This window comes from Apteryx rowi, unplaced genomic scaffold (genome assembly GCF_003343035.1).
Source record: "Apteryx rowi isolate R43461 unplaced genomic scaffold, aptRow1 scaffold_183, whole genome shotgun sequence".
Taxonomy (NCBI): domain Eukaryota; kingdom Metazoa; phylum Chordata; class Aves; order Apterygiformes; family Apterygidae; genus Apteryx; species Apteryx rowi.
The window spans coordinates 784,130-808,767 of NW_020448119.1; the positions used below are offsets into that span (position 1 = coordinate 784,130).

General features: G+C 38.8%; 1 protein-coding gene across 1 annotated transcript; it reads right to left on the reverse strand.

Moving 5' to 3' along the window:
- Nucleotides 1-1,426: 1,426 nt before the first annotated feature.
- On the reverse strand, nucleotides 1,427-24,638 carry LOC112964063 (cytosolic phospholipase A2 zeta-like). Its single transcript, XM_026061703.1, has 19 exons — nucleotides 24,511-24,638; nucleotides 23,464-23,536; nucleotides 22,400-22,536; nucleotides 21,438-21,566; nucleotides 19,445-19,494; nucleotides 18,876-18,918; nucleotides 18,032-18,098; nucleotides 16,763-16,932; nucleotides 15,156-15,269; nucleotides 12,261-12,298; nucleotides 10,832-10,967; nucleotides 10,381-10,517; nucleotides 9,203-9,425; nucleotides 8,366-8,480; nucleotides 7,583-7,720; nucleotides 7,156-7,263; nucleotides 6,279-6,473; nucleotides 5,354-5,520; nucleotides 1,427-2,922 (listed from the first exon to the last, which is right to left on the reverse strand). Exons 1-19 carry the CDS (start codon nucleotides 24,610-24,612, stop codon nucleotides 2,917-2,919), a joined length of 2,148 nt encoding a protein of 715 aa, XP_025917488.1. The 5' UTR covers nucleotides 24,613-24,638; the 3' UTR covers nucleotides 1,427-2,916.

A 24,638-nucleotide genomic window follows, 5' to 3' on the forward strand; every position in this document is an offset into this window, starting at 1 on the left:
AAATTTGAAAGATTACCCTACCGCATTCCTTAAAACTTAGGACTATTTCTAATATATTTCTAACATACTTGAGTCAGCATATATCTCATTTTACTCCCTAGTCTCTTTTGTTCTAAGTTTCACTCTGGTAGCTATTGGGACCATGTGCTACTCCACGGGCTCATTAAAGTTGTATCACTGGGAAGATAAATTACATAACCAAAATGCTGCATGTTTTGAAAAAACATAAGTAATAAATTGGATGGATTAAGCTATTCGATATTGGTACCAGTGGAAATGTCTTCCCTAAGAAGAYGACTAGATCCTGATGCCTGAACAACTGAAGCCTGTCATTTCACACAGAAACCTCCTCTTCAAACTCACTTCCTCTAGATTCACCTTCCTCTGCATCTTTCAAGAAGAGGAAATAGAGAAGATATCAATCCACAAGGCTAAYTTTACCACAACACCACCATTTGTGATGAGGGTTTCAGAATGGTCCAAACTGAAGAGAGAAAAAAAATAATGCTTTTCACAAACGGCTGAGTGTAATATGTACCATGTATGAGTGTAACATGTACCATTTTTATTCACTTTCTTACTCACTTTTTAAAAGGCGTAAGAATTGTCCTCCATGGAGCAAAGTTGTAATTGGAATGAGCTTTATGGAAACCTAAGCACTGATGAAATACAATAAAGCCAGGCAACACTGCCATTTGCAGAGATCTCATTAATGAAGTGAAGCCCTTGATTGCCTAACACTTCCTCAGGTCTTCACTAGCAGAGATTTAGTTTATCTTACCATTTTTGATAACCAAGAATGGAAGATTAAAAAGTGCTGTTCTAGCACTGACTGACAGGCTCATGCGCATAGGGCTCAGCATTCAGACAGCTCCGAGCAGCCTTTGAAGGTCATATGCAGATGGAAACATCAGGCCTCAGTTTTGCATGTTAGCAAGTCTAGGCACTACTGCCAGAGCAGAAGTGTCAGATTTGCTCCCATCTGCTTTTTTTCTTCTTATTTCAAGCCATCACTTCCTCTTCACAGAACAGACCTCCTCTTATTCTATTTCCTAACCTCTCTTTGGCCCTGAAGTAAATCACTGAATCACAGAATGGTTGAGGTTGGAAGAGACCTCTGGAGATCATCTAGTCCAACCCCCCCACTCAAGCAGGGTCACCTAGAGCACGTTGCACAGGATCGCGTCCAGGCGGGTTCTGAATATCTCCAGAGAAGGAGACTCCACAGCCTCTCGGGGCAACCTGTTCCAGTGCTCTGTCACCCTCACAGTGAAAAAGTTTTTCCTCATGTTCAGATGGAACTGCCTGCGCTTCAGTTTGTGCCCGTTGCCTCACATCCTGTCGCTGGGCACCACTGAAAAGAGTCTGGCCCCATCCTCTCGACACCCTCCCTTCAGATACTTGTACACATTGATAAGATCTCCTCTCAGCCTTCTCTTCTCCAAGCTAAACAGGCCCAGCTCTCTCAGTCTTTCCTCACAAGAGGTGCTCCAGTCCCCTAAAGACAGATCTTTTGATGATTCTCCTTATATGGAGGGTTGACCCCAAAAAAGTGCACCTACTTTAGTTACAAATAACACCAAGAATCACTAAGCTAGAAAGAAATTAACAACAAAACATTTTTCAGTTTGTTTATGCAGTGTTTCTGACAGCATTTTCTGCCCAGTTTTCACCATTTCTGCTATGTACACTCTTCCTCAGAAAAATATCTTAAAGTATCAAAGCAGCAGAAAAAATCCTTGTATTTCCCTTTAAAAATCTAGTTTATTTTTATAAAAGACAGACATACTACTTAAAAAGCACTCCAGTCAAAATGGGGTGGTTTTGGTCTTTTTCAAAATCTCCTACTGGCCAGTGCCTTGCAAACTCAAGGCCATTTTAACTCAGTAAAGGGATATTACAACTACAAGACAATGAGAACTCCAACAATAACCAGGATGCAACTCCCATAAAAACTGAGATTCATGAAGCACTGACAAAGAACACCCTAGCTGATTGACTCAAATAACATCTTGGGCTGGAGAGAGATCCACTTTTCAGGATGGTGAATATAGGGTCTTCAGTTACCATATAATTTTTTAAGATGTGGCTACCTAGCAAAATGGTGTATGGTTTCAGCACATGTTAGCAGACCTGTATTAACTTCGCCTAGGGAGTGGGTATAATAAAAGCAATGAGGGTCCCACCAAAAACTATTTTTTTTCCAGCTAATATCTTATTAGGTATTTAACAACACCACTCCAAAATTAAACTATACAGAGCCCTAAAGAAAACACAACCCTGTCTCGTCTGAGTATATATATCCCTTTATCACCTATCCTAGCACATCTTGATGCCACCCTGACACTATTTCATAGAGAGAAAACGAACTTCTTCATGCAACTGGCATGCTAGAGATTTGTTTACATCTATGTGCAGTTGAATGACTAAAAAACATCACTGCTTTAATCTCACTTGTTCATATATTGCACAGAAGTTTAGTAAATCGGACATCCACACAGACATTTTCATGTCATTTTTTAAGTTTAGTTCATACACTTCATCAAGAACCATCTAGTTCCTGTAATCTACTAATAGATCCTATATTTGAGAAACTACAGAGCAAAACTGCCAGATACTTTCAGATCCTTTTAGCATCGAGTATTCCTGCCTGGTACCATTCACTCAACACCCTACAGCCATTCATAATACAAGCAAAAGACCCTTATTCCCCTTTGCTCTTTAGTGCTTTTCTTTTCATTCCCAAAGCAAGAGCTTTAAAAATTGCATCCTTATTGTTCACAATGTTGTAGCGACACAGCTCCAGCAGCTGATCAAATTCAGCGGGTTGATAAGTGAAATTCATAGTATAATAAGGAGATGTTTCCCCATGGACAGCAAATTTTCCAGATGATTTCTCTCCTTCTGTCTCATGTACTACCCCTGCAAAGAGAAAAAGCAGTTGACAATATTCCTTGTTTCAACACAAGCATAAGAAAATGCAGATATTCTCTCCTCCGCATATCTCTACTTTATCATAATCTATATGTGCTACTGGTAAATATGTACAGCTACTAAAGACATTAATTGGCACCAAACAGGTCTAAAAATTTTACTTGTTAGCATGGACAGACAAGTTTTTAATAAGATTAAATAGATACATTTTCTTCATACATTCCAGTCACAGGGGATAAATTAACCTTAAAAAACAGTCCCTATTTCTACAGCCAATACGAACAACTTTGTTTAAAATGGCACCGCATTTATTTTTAGCCCATATAAGCCCAATTCCTTCAATCTTTTTTTTATTCTTATTCTTCATCTCCTGTTTGTATCTTTTCTAAAGAACAGAAAAAAGAAAGTTCAAGCTCAGAGTTCAACAGTGCCAAGTAAATAGAAATAATTTCTTTTTATTTGAAATATGGCTTTCCCAGTAACACCTTCAAATTTGAGGTTTGCCATTTTGCAATAGCATTATGTTGAACTGCATTCAGTTTTAACCTACTGTATGTAACTCACAAGTTATACTTCTGTTTTATCATATTTTCTATCTGTGCATTTATTTTCTCCTTCCTAGATGTGGTATTTTGCACTTGCCTTTATTGAATGTCATCTTGTTGATTTCGGACTGTCTCTTCAGCTTAATATAATCAGTTTGATTAGCTGCCCTGCTCTTTGAGCTGCTCACAACTTCTCCCAGTTTGGTGTCACCCATGAAAGTTAATATATTCTTTATTAAATCATTAAGATACTGACTAGTATTGGGAATCATGCTTAATACCCCCCCCCTCAATTTGAGGGAGCACTATCAGTATGTGACATTGTATGTCACATTGTCTAGTTTTGCTTTCCTTAACAGATTTATTATGAAAATAAAAAAAAATTGCAGTCATATACAATGCATTCCACAAAACCACAGATGTTCTGTTTTTGTTCATTTGTTATACATCTTAATGATTATTTGTTAAATATCTTAATTCTTGCCATCACACGAGAAACTTGGTCCACTCTCTTATTGTTTAATTGTGTTTAAAACCCAAGTCTTAACAACTGTGCCTTTTGTAATGTACATAATAGCTTTAAGCAGCACAGGAAACATTTTCTTAAGTCACTAAATACAGGTATTCTGGCACCCTAGACCAGTCTTTTTTATGAATCCCACTTTTGTTTTGTAGCCCCTGCAGGGCCAATCCCTGTAGGGTGTTAGGCATCTGTAGGCGGTTGTGTGGGTGGTAAATATGCAGCATCACAGTCTCAGACATGCTCCTTTACCTGGCGCCTTGCATTTCTGGAAGGTGTTATTCACTAGTGGGAAATGAAGTACTATGGGAGCCTTTGGATTCTCAGCATCTATAAATATATAGCACTCTTTTGGATTCTGCTTATCTTTTTCACTGATAACAATGTGTGGAAAGGGGATTTCCCGTTCTTCACAGTATTTCTCATTTTTATGGAGCACCTGAACTCAGAAGGAAGAAAAGTCCTTTTCTGTATTGAATGAGACTACAATGAGGTAATAAAGATTTTTATTAATTTCTGTTCTCTAGAGAGCCAAATAAAGCCCAGGTTTCTGAAAGTGCTCAGGGCCAGAAACCCTAAAGTCTTGCTACAGCCAGATTTACAAGACAGCTGAGAAGAGGTTATCTTAACAGGATGGTTGAGCCTTGCCCTGATGCTTTAGGTACTACTGCAACAAATGTCAATACATACAAGCTCATTTTCCTTGGCTGTGCCAAAGCAACCATTATCCCAGTTCTAATAAAATCTAATAGCCATTTTACTAACAGTTTACTAACACTGACACTATTGGTCACTGCCTTCAGAAATCTTTTCTTTAGCTCGAGAGAGAGAGATCTTTGTGCTATAATACTGGATCTTCGCCTCCTAATTGTGCCAATAATCTGCATGTTTACAGTTTTATCCTGAATTACATTTGGGATAGAAAGGGATTCAACTGTTTACATAGGTAATGCAGCACAAAAACATTTGTTATGATATGTGTTATTTTAAAATGTTATTTTTATGCCATGGTATAATATGCAACTTGGTCATTTCTACACATTCAAGTGCAATGATAGCACTTGCACAAGAAGTCTGCTTGGAAATGGTCCCTTCATGTATTCTTAAGCTGCTAACAGCATCTAGAGTACTTACTATACAGAATATTGATTTAATGCTCCCTCAGGTGGCATTTTAAAGAAATGACACAGCAGTTTCATATGAAGAGACTATTAATTAATTGTGTATATTGAGAAATGAGCTGAAACTGCCAAAAATCACGAAACAGCCAGAGGAAAACAAATCTCTCTCCTCCTCATATTGTATATCCCAGATAGAGCACACATCTTCGTGCAACTGCTCAGTTGTTTCTCACCTCAAATGGGGCTTCCCAAGAATAGTTGAAAGACAGGATGACATCTACATCTCTTTCTTGATGAAGCACCAAAGGAAAAGGAGAATTGATAGAAAAACTCCCATCTATCAGATACAGGTTATCCTCCATAGGTGTTAAATGGTTGGGGAGTGCATCCAGTTGAGTACCTGAAAGAACACAAAATACTTTCCCTGCAGTTAGAACAAAAGTGAAACGATGCAATATGTTCACAACAAATGTTAAAAACTATGACATTCCTATATTTGCACCACAAAACTGAATTAAGACAACTCCAGTGCAGACATTCAATAAACAAGAAAAAAGCAAGCAGTATAATGCTTGTTTCCTTACAGGATTTTTATGGAATTTATAGAATAGTATCTGAGTAACTCACACATTTATTATTACATCCTCACATCATTCTGGAAAACTAAAGGGGAAATATTAAGCGACTTCTCTGCAGAGAAAGCCAGGCTCACTTAAACATCAATTTATGCTCCAAGAACAAGAAGTCAACTTTTAATGAAAGCAGATAACCTTCACATATGATGATTTCCAATAATGAATAGGATGAGGGTGCTTTCACTTGAAACATGCTCAAATTCTGTTTTTACTTGAAATGAGACAACGCTATGAATATGGTTTCATAGATGTAAATAAAGCCAGAATTTGAACTGTGTGTTTTTTCTTCATGCTTTCACTTATCGTATTCATGGATACAGTGCTCCCACAACACTAGTGATAAAAGACTAATTTTTTTAAAAACATGTTTAAGATGACAGTTACAGTTGGAAGAGTTTCCCTTATGGCCATTCTGCTCCATGAACACTCTTGGATGATGCATACATGTACTATTACCAACTGCTAACCTTCTCTTCCTTATTGTCCTGAATCCCTTGGTTTCTGCTCGTACTGTGTTACATACCCTTCCAAGCCACAAACTCCTTGGCTTTCAAGTAGTCCTTGTGAAGGTATAGTCCACGCATATAGTTCACATTTTGTCCAGAGGAAAAGCGATACTTAGAGAAATCCTGAAATAAACTTGAAATAGCTCCTTCTGGCATAACCATCCGAGTCTCAAAGCTGGAAGTATCTGGATATTGATGTCCATGAGTCTCATCTGCAAAAACAACACACAAGGTTCAAGACAAATTCACAATCCACTGATCATTTTGCTCCCCCCCCTCTACAACACTTGGGATTTTAGACACAAAGGGGACAGCCTTTATGAGAGTAATATTGAGTAATGCCTCGAAAGAGAAGGGTATAAGGGTATTCAGGTCTCCACATATCATTTGCCTGTGGAAATCCAATCCAGAACCAGTTGCTTAAAATTTGGTTACAGCATAGTTTGTGGCACGGATTTAAACTAAGAATATTTCTACCTTGGACACTACAGGATTTGAGCCTGATGGCACCACGGATAGATATTATCCAAGCTTAAAATGTTAAAAACATGGATTGTTACACAATCCCCTGACTCCATTACAGTTGAGTAAATACAGCCTTTTTAAGCATTTATAGCAATAGCATTGGCCACTTTTAGTTTTCATTCATATACGAGCAATATATCCTTGGAGTATGAGTTGTATTGCTCTATACTTCTCGTCAGTGTTACCTTATACTATTACCTTATACTATTACCTCCTATAAATAGAACTAAATTAGCTATCAAGTGGGCAATTCTTTTAAGTCCCTCCTATATCTTCTTTGGTGCATACTGTTATGCTATGACAACAGACTACTTGCTGGAATAAAGAAAACAGTTCATGGCTTTTTCATATGATTTTAAGAATCTTTACGTAAGCTTTTTATGGCAGCTTTCAGAGAGTCCAGAAAGTCAACTTTTGATGAAACCACCTCTTTCCAAATTTCCTCTAGGTTTGCAGCAAACGCACTTGACCATACTCCTGAAAAAAAGAATAGGGAAATTCATGACAGTAGGGACATTCCAAGTACTAACTAGCTTTTTGCTTATGAAACAAACTCATCTTCCTTTCATCAGAATTATTGTGTACTGGATAAAAATCTGGAGATGACCTAATACCCTAATTCAAAGAGAAGCCTTGTTCAGTTAAGTGAGCTGGAAATAGTTTTCGTATATATTGCTTATAGTGGCAACAATGCATAAAGCTGTTAAGAATAATTGAATAATATATTGAATTTTTAAAGATCTATTTTAACACATGCCAAATCAAGCAGTTGCATATCACATGATTCAGACCTTACCTTGCAAAAAGGAAACCCTGGGTTCTGGATGCCTCTCACGTAGCAGCCCCATAAAGAATTTACTGCCAAAGTCTTCTGTGTGGGTAAAAGCTCCATATTTGTGAATACCGAACTCATAGGGTGTGAACTCACACCATTCTGGGAAAGAGTTAATCAGGATCATTATCTCAAATTTAAATTCTTTCCCTATTACAATGGTAATCATTTAGTGAGGACAAGCTACTCATAACCCTCACACCAATGTTGCCTTTGTTATCAGATGCTAAATCCCTTAATTAAGGCACAAGATAAGATTTCCTGGCCTGTATCTTTTATGGCAATGGATTCTACTTCTTGAAAAGAGATTTATTTATCAGAGTTGCACTGTAATTAGATACAAGACTTTCTCACTAGCCCTGCATTTTGATATTACTAGGAAGGTTAGAACATGGTGAAGAGCAAGTACTCAATTATTTGGTACAGATGAAGAGCATAATTTAGTAGTGACAGTTTCAGCCCACCACTTTATTTTTGAATGCCAGTTTTCTTGATTGAAACTGGTTTTGGGGACCAAAAGACTGACAAATATTAAATGGAAATACATCTCCCATTCCAATTTTAGCAGGACATGATTTTATGATGTTCAGAAATGAACAAGAATTTGTAATTACTGTTGCTCATCAACCCTATAGGTTGTCAAAGGAACACACTAAATTACTGAAGTACTGCAAGTTTAACCTGTGGACAACAACAAATATTTAAACCTGAGGTAGAAAATGTTATCTACAAATTTTAAGCAAATACCTGCAAACATGCTGCTATCAACATTGGGCCTCACGTTGATAGCTGCGTAGATGGGGTAGGGGTTCTGTCCCCACCTCACAGCTGCCTGCTGGTCAGACAGCCTCCGTGGGTTCTCCTGGTCACAGCAAGAAAAACTATCATTTTGATGTACTACATTATTCATAATGCATAGTTGAATGAATTTTCATCAGAAGGCAACTTGTGCACTAGACCACAGAGAGCAACAGCTGTGCAAATGAATTAAATGGTATCACAGAGTGAAGCGTCTCAATCTGGCTTTTCYACAGTTTTGGGGGGTTTTTTGTTTTTTTGTTTTTTAATATCTGACAGTTTTTGGCTATCAGCAGAGCTAACAGCTAGATTCCATATGACACAGGCATCACTATTACTAAGATAACTAAAGAAAACAAAGTATCATTGTCTCCTAAAAGAGTCCCTTCTAGGTATTAAGACAGACAATAAATTTATGGAGATACACAGTACTAGACATATACAAACACACCTACCCCATAATATAGAAATCCCTGAATTCTAATGTTATCTGTCCCTCAGCAGCATACGATCTCGGGCAAGTAACAATCTCTGTGTCCTAGCTCTCCCATTAGCAAAATGGGGTAATATTTCTCCCTCTCAAAAATATCATGAAGATTTGCTGCCTTTATGTAAGCTTTAAACATATAAAACASTGAGTATTTTATGATTCTCCTGTGATTTTAATCACTTTGGTTGACATTTCAGGCTTTCATTTCTTTTGTTTTATCTCTGAAAAAATTTCAGTCAGCTTTTCTACAAGTCTTAAGAGAAAGTTGCCTAGGAATTGAGAGAGATACTCATTACCTTTTGATATAAAAAATATTCTATTATGAGACCCCATAAATCTGTCAGGGTGACATTCCGTCCTTCCTTCTCTAACAACCATAACTGCTGGAAATAATACACCAGTTGTTCTGCAGAAAATGCTCTCGCTTTGCTGCTGGTCACAAATTGCCGAGCAATGCTAATTGTCTCCTGCAGATCTTTGTGGGACCAGTGAGGATCTTCAAAGAGTCTACACAAGCACCTAGCATAACAGTCACCAGATTTTCAGTAAACTTGCATAAAAGGTAGTGATCTAAGAAATTGATAACCTCCCTACACTATGATTGGAACAAAATTGTGTAGGGGTGGGTTGTTTTTTGTTTTTTGTTTTTTTTTTACTGCCATCATTAACTTGTAATGAAAGCAGTTTACAAAGTTTGAAAGGAATTTGCTGTCTTACTCAGTTTTATTGTAGATCACTTATCTGGCTTCAAAGTTAACACTGACTTTCAGGGAATGTGATGTTCTCTTAAAAAACACAGGTTTTCAGTAGCTCACTAAATACATCTTAGTATGCAGAAATATTTGTAAAATACCCATGACCGTTAAGTTTGCCAATGCTTCCCTTTGTGCCTTCTCCAGATAGAGGCAGACACAAATACAGGTCTTTTTTTTTTTTTCCTGATTCAAAAGGGAATCCTTAACTTTAATGTCTTCCTCCCTATGTTGGGGACCAGCAGAAGGGCTCACCTCACAGCTTCCCCAGAACGAGACAAGGGAGGTGCCAAGCTGTGATCTCTGGGGAGACTGATTTTAGATTCAATTCACATCTGCCCATTACCTCACGTATATTATTATTCTTAGTCATCAATTTTCTCTTTCTTTAAGACTGCTAAGAAGTGCAAGTACTACAGAAGCTGCATTTACAGACAGAGTTAGTTACAGAGTTAGTAATATTTATGCTGGAAGTTTTCATTTATCTGAAAGGTGTGCACAGTATCAGATGGAAATTTGTAGCCATATTTGAGAAATGTGAAGAAATTCATAAACAAAAAAGCAGCTACTGAACACAATGATGATAGACGTTTAAAGGCTTACCACTGAACCACACTCATTGATAAGAGCAAATACATCAGAAAACATTAAACTCCCAAGGCTGTACTTACAGGGGTCATCAAATCACAGAGTTACCACAAATTAAATTCTATAGTACATACCAAGTGGATCCTGAAATTCCACACAAATATGTCAAGGTATCTAACAGATAAAGCTGTTGGAGTCCTAACAAGTTGCCATAGAAAGCAGTCATGGCTCTCACCCCACCTCCTGAACTCACAACTGCCACTGTAGGGACCTACAGGACAAGAGCAATGAAGAACAGTGAAAAGCATGATACATGCATAATGTAGCGTATATAATGATGATCTATATGTACCCGGGGTCATTGTGGCTTGTGGTTCATTTTTACAGTTTCTCTTATGAGACACAAAAATAAAAGTAGAAATGCAAGAAACACAAACATTCCTACAATGGGCTTCTATTAGCCCACTCCCATTGCACTGAAATTCATTAATACCATAATACTTTTCTGCTATAGTCCTTGGCTCCTATTACAGGCTAATCACAAAGACACGTTTTCTGATATCTTTGGAAAAAGAAGATTCATACCTCCTTTTTCAAAGGTGCTTTTGACAACTTGAGTACCTTCTTTAGTGCTTTAGAAGATTTCTCTTTCCTTCTGAGCAAAAATTGTTGTTCTCCTCTGGAGAGGTTAAAACCAAGGCGTACATCGAGATCCTTAGAACTACGTTCGAGGAAAAAAAGCACAAGTAGGAAAAAAGTAAAAAGGAAATAAATTTTCTGAAAAAAAGGACAATACTTTTTATTTCACTTACAGTTTCAATAGCTTACAACCAGCTGCATAAAATAAAACTGTAGGGAAGGAGTTGCACTTACTTTGGTAAGTTTTAGTTGTCAACCATATGTTCACTACCCTTTATATTCCTGTTTATGCTTTGATTACAGTATGTTTTTAAAAAAATCATGCTGTCATAGCAAGACGAACCATGAAAATAAGTTCTCCTGATTTATTATTTCAGTCTTCCAACCTCAAACTTCAAATCCCTTTTGAAGGCACTTCTTTGGCAAGCTTAATAAAAATGCATTTTTAAGTGGGTTCTTTCTCATCATATAATTGAACATTTTTTATGACGTGTGCTCTATTTAATCACTTATTTATAGAATTTCTTGACATAGGGGGAGAAAGATACATACTGAGTCCAAAAAACCAAAAATATAATATTTTATACAAACATGTTACAAAAGCACAGTTGCAAGCAAAGCACTGGAAAAATGCTCGAGAACTCTAGTAACTACACTTACTAAAGTAATTGGAACCTTCTAATTACAAATGCAAACAATTGCTTCATTATCAGGCTGTGACCCTCTTCCTTCCTCATATTCCCAGCCTTGATTTTGCCTGTATAGGTAGTGAGTTCATGGAAGCAGAGACCTGGTTCTTATCATAGCAAAGTTCGTGAAACCTTGTAAATGTAATACATTATCTCCAAGAGGATTTTAAAGTTTTCCCTGAAAACCAGATAAGAAAATAGAGTAAGCTATCAGAAAGCTGAAAAAAATAAACCTATTAAGTGCATGATGGAATTGAAAATATTAATATAGCACAGTCTTTAAAAAATAGGGAAAAAAAGCTCAACAACTTAAGAACCAACTCCTTTCGAAAGGAGTTTATTACATAATGAAATGAAGTGGGATTGAGTGCTGTTTAGAAAAGCTTCTCACGCTTCTTGGGGGGCAGTTTACTGTCAATGACTGCTTTCAGGAGAAATTCCTTAGCTCAGTCCCAAAATGTCAGATCACTTCACTTTTCTTTGCAATGAGAAAAAACATGACAACTCAGCTAAGCTCTCATTCAAATAGCAATGTTAAAGTGGTACACAAGAGAAAAAACACTATATTAAAACATTTTTTCTGCCCGACTATGAACTGAAGTGATTGTCAAATTTACAAAAATTATTGTGAGAACTGAATTTATTTTCCATATGCTTTTTCAGGAATTTCTGAATAACTCACTCACCATTCTTCAACCTTCAAAGTCATATCCACACTTTGTCCCTAGAAAAAGAGAAACAGCTTGCCACCAAAATAGTTTCACAACAGCATCTAATAGCTTCTTATAAGAAAATATCATATTGACACGAATAAACAAGTCTGAATAAGCCATTTTACTGTTTCACAGATTCAGAGAAATACAATCAAATGGCCATTATTCTTGAATGAGAAAGAAAAGAAAAACAGCAGTTTAAGGTGTATACCTCTACTGAAAGTTCATACAGAACTAAGCACTCCAGCACCCTCTGGAACACATGTGGGATACCAATGCAATGACATTTTTGTCTTTTGACACCAATCTTAACTACTAAAGAAATGAAGCAATTTTAAATTGATATAACATAACAGAAGCTGTCTAAACGTTTGCCACTTGTTTAAGGAAGTCTTCAACCTATGCATGCTGCACAACTCTGATACGCACAAACAAAATACAATCTGTCCAGCACATTAAAGGTTGATTAAGGGAGATTTTCTTTCCATCTGGTAAAATACATTTAATTAGAGAATTAAGTGAGGTATACAATGAAAAGCAGGTGAGGCTTCCAGGCTTTACCCCCATAAGTAGTAGAATTTTTGCACAAAAATTGGATAATGTTGGGCTCAATGTTTGTACTTGAAGAATTGAAGATATGAAGTCAGATGATATGAGGACATATCTCAAGAACAAAAGACGAGGATGTTAAGGACACTGTTCTAGAAGCCCTATGGCTATGCTAGTACAAGATTTTTCCTAGTGATTGGACTATCAAGGGCTCTTATTCTCTACGAAAAAAAAAAATCAGTAAAACTAAAAATTAAAATTTAAGTTAGTGTCTGAGAAGTTGGTGAAGCTACTACATGTGAAAAACTTACTTCTTTTTTTAGATGTTCAGGAACTGAAGCTAATTTTTTTCTTTTTTTTTCTTTTTTTTTTTTTTAACTGATTTGTGAACATCTAACTCTTAAGGAGTTCAACAGTGTGTGTAGCAGACATCTTACTCTAAGTTACTGTGAACCAAAAAAGTTTGATTTCTGTAACAATTTTGACAAAAAGAAAAAAGCTAGATACATTAATTTATGTAGCCTTTTTACACAGATGAGCCAACATGGTAGAAGGTTTTAAACAGGAGCTGGTATAACAGGAATTTTGTTCATCAGCATTCATATGATAAATTTTTTAATTCTCGTACCACTTCAAAGAATACATAGCAAGTCCTGACAAGCAAACCATGGAGGTAAACCGTAGTGTTCATCAGCATATTGTTCTTACAGATTGTTCAGGCCTTGAAATAAAGAAATAGTAGAAAAATGGAAAAACAATAGAGATGTTCATTTGCTGAACAGGCAACTCTGTTCTGGCTTCAGCTCCAAGAGAGACATCTAACACTAACTTTTGTCCTCTGTGAGATGTGCCAAAGCCAGTCAAGAAAGCCCTCTCTTTTAGAGCTTACAGGCATACCTAATAATTCTTGTGATTGTGGGTTAAAAAAGCAATCAACAGATATCTCTCTCTTTCACAAAGAAAGGTCACCAGCAAGCAAAACCACAAAGAACTGCACAAGGGAACAAAGAATAAAGAACTAAAATACAGTTTTGCTTACTTTTATTCAAATTATTAAACTGATGAAAACATCATTTCACCCTCTCTTTTCTTTCATCTTAGAGATGATGCATACAATCCTACTATGAGGCAGTGAGGACATATGAACGGCTTTCCATTAAGAGGTACTGTAGGTATATAAGGGGCTAGTTGCAGGGGACTTGAGCATTTGAACCCAGGGTATTTATCAAGCACCTCTTTGCTTTCTGTCAGCATCCCCGGAAAAAGGGATTTCTGAATCACTCCCAGCACTCATCCTGTGGACCAGGTAAGTCGGAAAGGGCAGGGTAATATGAAGTCAAAAAAATAAAGAGAAAATGGACATCAGTAAGTTTATTTCTACCTTCTCTAAAGGCCCTCAGTTATTCCTTCCCTTGACTTTTATTCTTCAAACTCCTCACTGCTTTTAACCAATCCACAGTACCTACTTAGCTCTAATCATAATCAAAAATTTCTTCTCTTCATTTTTCCTTCATCTCTCCCTCATTCAGCCCTTTCCTTTACCTCTCACTCCTCCTCAGTTCCCTTAACTGCCACACTGTCTTTCTCCACTCTGAGAGAATCTACACACACACTCTTCATCTCCCAGCCCTATTCCAGCCAAGTGTGCAGGTAAGATTTCTAGGACATTTCCAAAGTCTCACAGCAGAATCCATTGATTAAAGACCATGGGCATAGTTTTGTCTATTTTGTGATAGCAAGACTAAAAAAAGACAATGTATCTATTCAGTTATGACTCATTATCATTGAAATAGGTTAAAATAAGGTCTTATTGTGCTTTTCAACTTAAAATTTACCAACACAGTAAAAATAGCCTATATCTCAAGAGTTTGAATTTTAGTAATGGTCCAAAGGGGCAAATGCTTCCTGCAAGGTGCTTCTACCCTGCACTATCTTTTCCCTGACGGGGGCCGGGAAACTTAAAATCACACTCTGTACTAAAAAGCCCAGAGCCAAGCTCCTGCCTCATCACAAGTAGTAGTGGGCTAGGAAGAAGGGAAGGAGTCATGCCTTTTCCCCTTGTGTGGCTGAGCCGTGTTTCCAAGTGTGTTGGGAACTGAGCTGTCGGTAGTATTTTGCCAAAGCATCTCAGGGGAAGAGGAGAAAAGAGTAAGAAGGCGGGCAGGGAAATGAGTCTGGGATTCAACCCCTACATTGCCAATTTGCTAGCCTCAATTCACAAGACAATAATAACAACAATAGGGAACTTGAAAATGAAATATTAGCTATAGCCATTTTCTACAGCCAAAACCCCACACATAGAAAGAGAAGAAATGTTACCTTTCCTACCAGGACACTAAACTCTAGTTCCTGCCCATGAGGAAGTGTTGAAACAGGTATGGATGCCATTCCTAAATGCTCAGTGTGCATTTTCAAGTCTTCACTCCATCCTTCCTTCAAGGCAAAATACTGAATTTAGACACAGACTTTTTGGTCAACGCTTACAGACGCACCTTCCCATCATTACAAACAGAATACAATGGCCACCAAATATGTGTCAACAACAAATTTGTGGCAGTCAAAATTCTACATTCAGTGTTAAAACATGTAAAAATAGCTGTTCTTTCTACTGTTAAATCAGAAAAACTTTCATGTTGCCACGTGAAGTTCAAGGACAAAACATCCTTTAAACTATCCAACATAGAAAGTATACACCAAAAAAAATAAGGCAAGCTATGGCTACATAAACTTCAGCTTCTCTGACCTAACTGGCTCAGACTGAAAGACCACTTTATAGAAGCACTCAAACTTCCTCACACAAATGAGCTTCAACTCTGAACCTGCATTTGTGGTAGTGCATGTATAATCTGAATATCTCATCTGTATGCATTTTGACAGTTCTACTACATTATCATTACCTCTTTTGCACACTGTCTTGTTCAGTGGGCTCAGACACAGAAGTTACAAGTCAGGCACACACAAAATGAGACACAATTAATAATCACCCCTGCAAGGCTGGATTTAAAGATTTCACTAATCTTGTACAGGAAATGCATAGCATAAGAAAAGACGACTTTAATTAGCCAAAACAGCATGCCTTAGCCATCTTTTTCTCTTGACATCTGCTGCTTCATTCATTCTAAATTCACCTCTTTCTGCTGTAAGAAAGGCAGGGTGTCTACAGGCAATCCTCTCCCTCACAACCATCTGCAACTGTGAGAGAGGGAAGAAAGGATTTTTTCCATTCCTTTATCAGCCAATTTCCAAGCCTGATCCCCTCGCTCATCCACATTCAGATGAGGTAGCTTACACATTGCTGAACCATCAATAGCGGGGCCATCACTAGATCTGAGCTATAATGCTCAAGCCCAGGCCACAGCAGCCAAGAGCTGCAATCGTAGTGAAGTCCTGCTCAGCGTTAGTGGTATGAATGTTCCCCAAGGCTGGCAGTTGGCTTCTAGCAAGCCTCTCATAAGAGTGTGCAACTTCTGACATGCTGAGTTCAAGTTTGAGAACGCTTCCATCCATTACCATATTTCAAGCAAAACAATCCTTTTTTTCCCCCATAAATTTGTCCAGCAAATCTCTGAACTGTTTGACCTGCAACTGAAAAATAATTTCAACCTGCAATGGATGCACAGCATACAGATCCCACAGCCCAAGCTTGAAATTTCAGCAAGGTTATAAACAAACTTAACATCATTTACCAATAGAAAGCTATCATTAACTAGGAGCATGCAAGACTGCAGGAGCTGATATAAATAGTTCAATTGAACAACATATTTTTGAGAAGCAGTAGAGTTGCATCGACCCTGGTTGATTTTTGTTTCTAACAATATTTGTCTACCTACAATCTCCAACAGAGTTGCTCTACTAAGACACAGGATCGCGCTCAGGAGCCGGGAACCTGGCTTTGATGGAGGCTTGAAACACAGGCAGTTTCTCACCTCTATAACAGGCGTAGTTTGCAGCAGATCCAAGAGCAGCTTTGGGTGGATTTCTCTGTCCACGTGGAAAACAAAAGGGACCTTCCTTTTCTCCTCTGACTCAGCGCTGCAGGAGGTGGACGACCAGCGCTCGAAGGACCCAGGCAAGGAGAAGTGGACCTGACAATTCTCTGAGAGGTTCAGACACAGTGAAGGGCACAAAACCAGACAGGGAAAGCTGTAACATACTATTTCTGACAGCAGCCATTGGTCCTTAGACAAAACGTCCCACAACCTGAATCCCAGGCCCAGCTGGCAAAACATACTGTGTCTCCCAGAGCAATCTGGGAAACAAATACCCATCACTGCCCTACCCAAGAGCAAGCTTTCCGGGTCAGTCCCAACTACCAGCTATACGTAAGTGTTTGCATATGTATATATATGCGTGTGTGTATATATACACATACATACAGAGTATATAGATGCGTATATCTACACACACACACTTCACACACATCCATYACACACACACACTAAGCACTTTACACGCACACACTCTGTGCACACACTTTACACACACAGCCACACGCCCCACACACCAGTCTACACACTACATGCACTTTACACACACTGCACACACACCTCACACCCACGCTACGCACACCCAAACACCCAAGCTGCACACACCGCACCCACACCAAACCTTGCAACCACCCCCATCCCCACTTCCCACCCACCCCTGCACTTCCCACCAGCCTACACACACACACACCCTAGACACCCCCACCCCCCCCCAAACCTACACCCACGCACCCCAGCACCCTGCACTACACGCACCCCAGCACCCTGCACTACACGCACCCAACCCACACTACACACACACACACACACACACACACACACACACACACACACATTTGTTTTCTACTTCCCAGTCTGGAAGAACAGGCACGCTCAGGCCACCCCAGCACTACAGACTGCTCCGGAGGAAGCCCACTGAGGGCAGATCTGGCAGTCTGGGGTACACAACACTGGAACTGAAGAATCCCAATTTGCCCCGCTTCCCCCTGCTGTCATCCCCACACATCCAAACAGAGCCCCATGTAGGTAGGCCACCAACCAGCCGGTTGAATAAAGTTATTCCTAGAGCCATATAGGACAGATCTGCAGAAGGGCTTGAGAAAGCCTTGTTTTCACACAACTCACTAACCAGGGAAGTAGATTCCTCCCTATTGCTCCGCATGCAGACCCTCAAGAGGATGGGGCATGACAAAGCACAGGTAGACTTACCCTGTATTAACCACTGGCTTTTCTCACTTTTATCCACAGTGCCTTGGACACACAGACAAGGGTGAGCCTGTGTTAAAAGTGAGAGCTGTAAGACCTTAACTCTTGATTACAGTGCTATGCTTATTTCCTCACTGCACACAGACTATTTTCTATGATAAGAAGTTAACAAGCGACATACCCAAGGAGAGAAAAAATAGTTTGCAATTAATTTGTCCCTAGGTCCTGCAGAATATGCCTACTGTGTAACGCTCTCCTCTGCTGTGCTCACAGCTACCCCTGAAACTCCTTTTTGCAGCTTATTTCCAGGTTTTGCTTCCAATTTTAACCAGTGCTACTTTCTTTGAGAGAAGTTCAAAAAACTCTTCATCTCAAACACTTGCAGTTTTTCAAAGTGCCTTTAAGAGAGACCCCAGATGTCCTATTGCAGGAGTTGCACTGGAAATTTTCACTTCTGTGAGGTGCAGCTCATTCTACAGATACTTGCTCAGACATTTGCAGGAAATAGCCTAAGAGTAAATATCATTTAAAGGCATGTCCTTTAAATACAGGAGCCTATGCTTGCAATAGGCTAATAAAGTTAATACACCTGTAGTTCAAGGTCTCATCTATGTCATTTTATTATAAATACAGCAGGTGACATCCTGTTGCAGAACAGGTAGAGAACCATTACAATGTCATGCAAGAAGTGAGCCTCTAACTTTTTATGCATTTGAAAGATGTTATGGATATGAAAGAAGATGTAGGTATCCGTATCAGTGCTAAAGCACAGACTGTACAACCCACTCACTTTCAGAACACAATAGGCATTCACTTTAATACACACAGGACACAAACAATCCCTTACCACCAAAACACCATTGGTGATGACCTCAGTGGGGGGATCTGTGCTGTGAAAATGAAGGGTAAATAGAAGTAAGATTCAATTTCATTGCTGTGATTACCTCTTCCTCCAGACTTGCTGTATTTGGGAAACTCGCAGCCAGAAGCTATAGTCTTCCACAGGAGAGGGGGAAAATAAGAAAAAAAAAATCCATATTCCTTTGTGCAATAAAGAATTTTTTCATGGCTTAGAGAAGCAGCCTCTTGCTTTTGTGCAACTTACTGAGCTCTTTTACTGTTAAACCAGGAGAGTCAGAAGTGAAAAGAGAATTTTTTAGGTATATTCTAATAGAATTATATAAATGGAATGGATAAGAGACATTTTTGAGTACACTAATCTGCTCCTTAGACAGCAAGGACCACGCTTTCCCAGAACAGTGCTTTAATTATACCTTCAGGCAAGGGAGGGAGCAGAATGGGCAACTGCACGATCACATTCCTTTGTGCAGCAAGTAAACTGAGTAGTACCACCATGAATTGCAAGTTTAGGTCATAAATACATCTATATTCAACAGCACTTTGCAGGCTCCTCACCTTTCTCCCAAGAAAAACTCCACATCCAACTCTTCATTCTTCTCCTTTCCCTTAAGACAGATAGAGATAAACACATGGATCATCTGAATACTGGAAGAGACATTTCATAACTTGAGTCATCTGGAGTTGAGTTTTCCAGTCAATAACTTCTCAAAGTTGCCTTCATATTGGGTCTTCACCAACAGCTGGCCAAATACAGTTCTGACAGATATGTCATTTTATTTACATGCATGTCTTTGTTCCATGTCTCAGCCTGTTGCCATCAGAGTACCTTGCCTCCAAGAAAGAGTGTGAGGAGGAAAATGAAACTTCTCTAGAGAATTAACAGGTGAAAAGGTGGTAGCCTGTTTTCTCACCTACCTCTAAACATGATACTTCTACCAAAAAGCTACTCCCAGCTGATCTGAAAAGATAATACTCCTGAGGTTACCTTCACCTAATGTTTCATATGCAGCATGGATTTCCTCATGGCTCACTGTGCTGCAGGAGCAGCATACACACCAAAATCCCAAGGCTACAATTCTTAAGTAGGATTAAGGTAGAGAAGACTAGAAGGACAGCAAGCATTTCCTCAGGTTGCCAGAAAGTCTGTAGTGTCCCATTTGCCATATCAGCATGCTGCCAAACAAAGCAGGAGCAACAGAACTGGCAGGAAAAGTTTGTGACTGAACTTCTGTGTTACAGCATGACTGAAGCGAAGCAAACATTTATTTAAATTACTGAACAAATCTTGCAGCAAGTGGAGACTTGCCCAAAGGTGAAACATCTTTATTTCCACCAGTACGATGGATTTATGCCTAACAGCCATTGCAGCTGCAGGTGTCTGGGCCAATATTCAGGCTTCTGCTGACTTCATTTTATAGCCCAGTGCCCACCTCTCCCAGTGGAGGCTAAAAACCCAATGCATACAGTGCTGAGAGGGAAGACTGCTAAATGAGTGGTTCAACAGCTCCTTTCCCAAGTGCAATATTATACTGGAAGGGTTAAGACTGATCTGAGCAAAATCTCATCCTTCGGGTTTCTGAACACCTGTAGTCACTAAGCATGGCATTACATTTTTACAGCAGGCAACGTATTTTCCTTAGTTCTGAAAATTCATGTTGGACAACTATATTTTGATCCTACTTTTCAAGTAAAGAAGCCAGTAGGGGATGCCTTTGCTTATAGTCTAGCACTACTCTCCCAACCAGTTGAGCTCTGACCACAAATCCAGAAGATATACTGTGTTTGTGACACTGTCTGAGCAAAACTATTTTTCACAGTTTTTTTCCCCCTCCATATTTTCATGTTATCCAAAGTTTTTTCACAATTTCTCTAAAGAGACAAATATATTTGTCTCTTTAGAGAAGTTTCACTCCAGCAGAAAGGATAAGACTCCATAGCCAGTGGAACATAGCTCAATAAAATTTACATAGCTTTCTATAAATGAGTTGTTACATTCAACAGCTCCTAGTTTAGATTTCCACCAGTAAGTTAGCCTAACCATTGTCGAGTCCTTCACAGATACCATAAATTGTGAAACATTCTTCTCCTTTTCAGCCTAAGTTTATTTCTAGTTAGTTAGCACCTATTTGTTTTCATGCCTGCATTGGCCTTTTAGCTTTAACTATCTCTTATCCAGATTGTTTTCATAAAGAGACAGGTCCATTCTCAGTTGTTGCTGTGACAAGCAAATTAAGGTACAGTCATCTGGTGTCCTCTCAAACGTCAGGTTTTCCTTTTCTCTACTTCCTCATCCATGCATTTGTTACAAGTTCATCTTCCTCAAACACAGGTGACCAGTCACAAACACTATCGCACATGAGATCATGTCAGAGCTTTGTTCAATGGCATTAATATTTCCCTTCTTCTGCTGGAAATATATCTCAACCTCATACACCTCTGGATCCCATTTGCCTCTTTCATAGTTGTGTCATATCAATATCATGTTCTGATTATACATTGCTTCCTATATTTGGCTTGATCCCTGTTGAGAAACTAGGTAGTGTCTCACCTGGTGACTGAGCACAAATGTGTGATTAAAAGTCTGGCCTGGTGTAATATTTGCCACATCGAAAGCAATGGAGGCAGCATGACTTCTCAGCACAATGTTTGCATCATAGAACGTGAACTCCACGATATTCTGTAAAGGGAGAAAAATTGAGAGTTTATATCAAAATAGGTCTAAAAGACAAAGTCTAACATAACATAGCCACATACTGAATGAAAGCATTCTTCCTAATTGATTGGTCTTTGTTCTTTTATTTTCAAGTATCATTTACCCTACTAAAACTATGTTTAATTAGGTCCTTGTTAAACAGTGACAAGATAACCTAATACATGCCCCAGACCAGCAAATACTTAGTTATTCCTTGTGAAAGCACCAAAGATACCCAGTGATTTGAATAATGGATGGGAACTGCCATAGTTTAAGATTTTTAGGTGCAGTCCCAGACAAGTCTTTCACCGACTAGAGCCAATGACACTGAAGATGATTTTGCACAGCACTGTAAAGAGGTAAAGCTCTGCATAAATATTTGTTTCACTTGTAAATGATTTCCTCTGAGAAAAATGCAAAAAATTCTGTCTGTCCTCCTCCAAAGTACAGCACCCTTAAAAGAACATGACCTTCCCTTCTCTGCACCAGCATTTTCCCAGGCAATGCTTTTCCTAGGACACAGAGCCCTTTACCAACACTTGAGCTCCATAGAGCTGACTTAACCCAGTGTTACAGCAGGCCACCAAGGGTCTGTCCCCTCTGCTACCCCCTGCCACAGGGCTCTGCTCCCTCCCTGGCACTGGCTCTGCTGCTCATCCTGTGCTGCACTGAGCCAGCTGAGCCTGCTAAACCAGCAGAAAACTAGCCGCACCCTCCTCCAAGAAATCAGTGTTTTTTCAGCTTTCACTCAGCACAGAGGTCAGACAAGTATTACATGTAGCATCAGGCCAGTTTACAAAAAAAAGCACAAGTTTTACCTTCACAGCATTGTGGATCTTATATTTGAAAGTTTCATTCCACTCTGGATCACTGCAGTTATAAACAACCTGTGTTCGAGAAGTGACTGGAGATGCAGTTGGAAGATCCACTGCCACGTAGCAGTTTGCCTTGGACACTGGAAGAGAAGACAAACAATGAGCAGTTGTTTCATATTAGGTCAATACTTTCTTCATAGCTTATCATATCCCATTATCCAGATTATATCATCTCTTCAGTATTTCAGGCTTGAACATCCACAACAGAATTTTGAATATAAAAATCTTCCAAAATGTATTTTATTTAAAAAGCATAAAAGTTCATATTTTACTTATATAGTAGTACCAACACCAAGTGTTTTTAATTACAAAATCTTAGCAGCTAGGCACAATACCTGAAAAGAGGCTTCAGACAGAGAAACTGATAGAAAAGCTATGGTTTCCCCTATCTTAGCTACCTTAAAAAAAAAAAAAAGCCATCCATGGAAAAAAAAACACATGTTTTTGTGTGTAAACAGATCCTTTGCGCAGGCAATCCAGCAACCCCGCATTAGGGTGGCTACCTTATCTGTAACACTTGCTTATGTGAATAGAGGGTCTTGAAGGTGCAGTTAGTATACTTGTAGGTTTTTTGTTTGTTTGTTTTTAAGGGCAATCATAGTTGAAAGAAAGGGTTGTTAAAGCCTGAAGTACCAAGTTAATTCACTTAATTCATATCAAAACAGTTTTTGAAGCTTTTCTAAAAGTGATTTTGCTGTAGGGGCAAAGTGAGGGGATTGTGATCCCAGTGTGAGTCAATTTAATTCACCGGCACAACTTCTGATTCTTACCAATGGAACAAAGTCACAGTTCTCACCTTGCCAATTTTGTAACTTAATTTCTCAGTGGAAATGAGTTTTCCACATTTCCTGAAAAGCTTTAAAATTAACACCGATTCTTTTCTGCTCATGACTCTCAAAAGGCTTAAAACCAACATTTTTGTCAGAGTCTAGACACGTGCCACAGAAGCTGAGATTGGCTGTCTGCAGAACAAGAACACAAACAAGCAAAGCGTGGATCAGACTTACGGAGATCCAGGCCATGGATGTTTCTCGCTCTGAGAATCTTCACTGTGAGACTGTAATAAGGATGCGTTTCCCTCTGAAACAACAAATAGCCCATGAGGGAAATTTGGTACCAATCTGCCGTTTAGAGAGAGCTATCAATCTCAGACAACACTTCAGAAAAATGATGATTTGAGATTCCTAGTGCGAGTACTATGAACAAAATGAACATCCTCAGCCTTGTCTCAGAAGAACTGACCTATTTCTTATCAACTTTTTGTCTATCTACACACTGCAGGCTTACTTCTTTCTTGACAAATATCTGCTGTCTTTGTCCAACTGTGTTAAAATGTGTGGATACATTGTGATACACTAATGTTGTATGGATTTAGCTCAGATTATGCACAAAATTGTTAATTGGTGTGCGATCCCCAACATGTATATTATTAATATATGTGGAAAACTATTTTGACAGCAAATATTTTGATAACTTAGTATCACTTGTGAGATTACATGTGGAATGTATGAATTTTCAGACAAACACATCCAACACAGACACATTCACCCATCTCAGGAGCCCAAAGTTTTCTGCAGAGTTGCATGTTACATGACTTTCAGCAGTCATTTAAACCTTTTCCTGAAGAGCAAAACTATAAAATGCTATAAAAAAGACCACATATTTTCTCCAGACAAGTTAACTTCCCATTCCTCTCAAAATTTCCTTCTAAAACAAGAATGTTGGGAAATAAGAAAAGGTAGGAAATCCTGATAGCTTTGGCAAATAATAATGAACTGAACTTTTATTATACTATCATTAAAACAAAAAGAACCTTCTTTTTTGCTTGTCATTTCTTATAAATAATATTTCAGTACTGAAAGGTCAGACTTCAGACCCAACACTGCAATGCACAAGAAAATGCAGGACTTGCCACTAGTATGTCTTTTACTGACATCAGCGAACTTTTTCAAATCTGCACTTAACATACCATTTGCAAGTTCAGTCCTGTAGTACTATGCGGTTTTGGGTTGTGCGCAAAGATGCCCAGCCAGCGATTGCTGTGGTTGTTTTACCTGCTCATCATAGACCCGAGAGTTCTTCCCCTTGAACAGGGCGGCAGCCAGAACGGAGAGAATCCGGGCTGACCCCCGGCTAAGCAGCACAACACCGAGCATGCAGGACCAGATCCAGCCACCTTCCA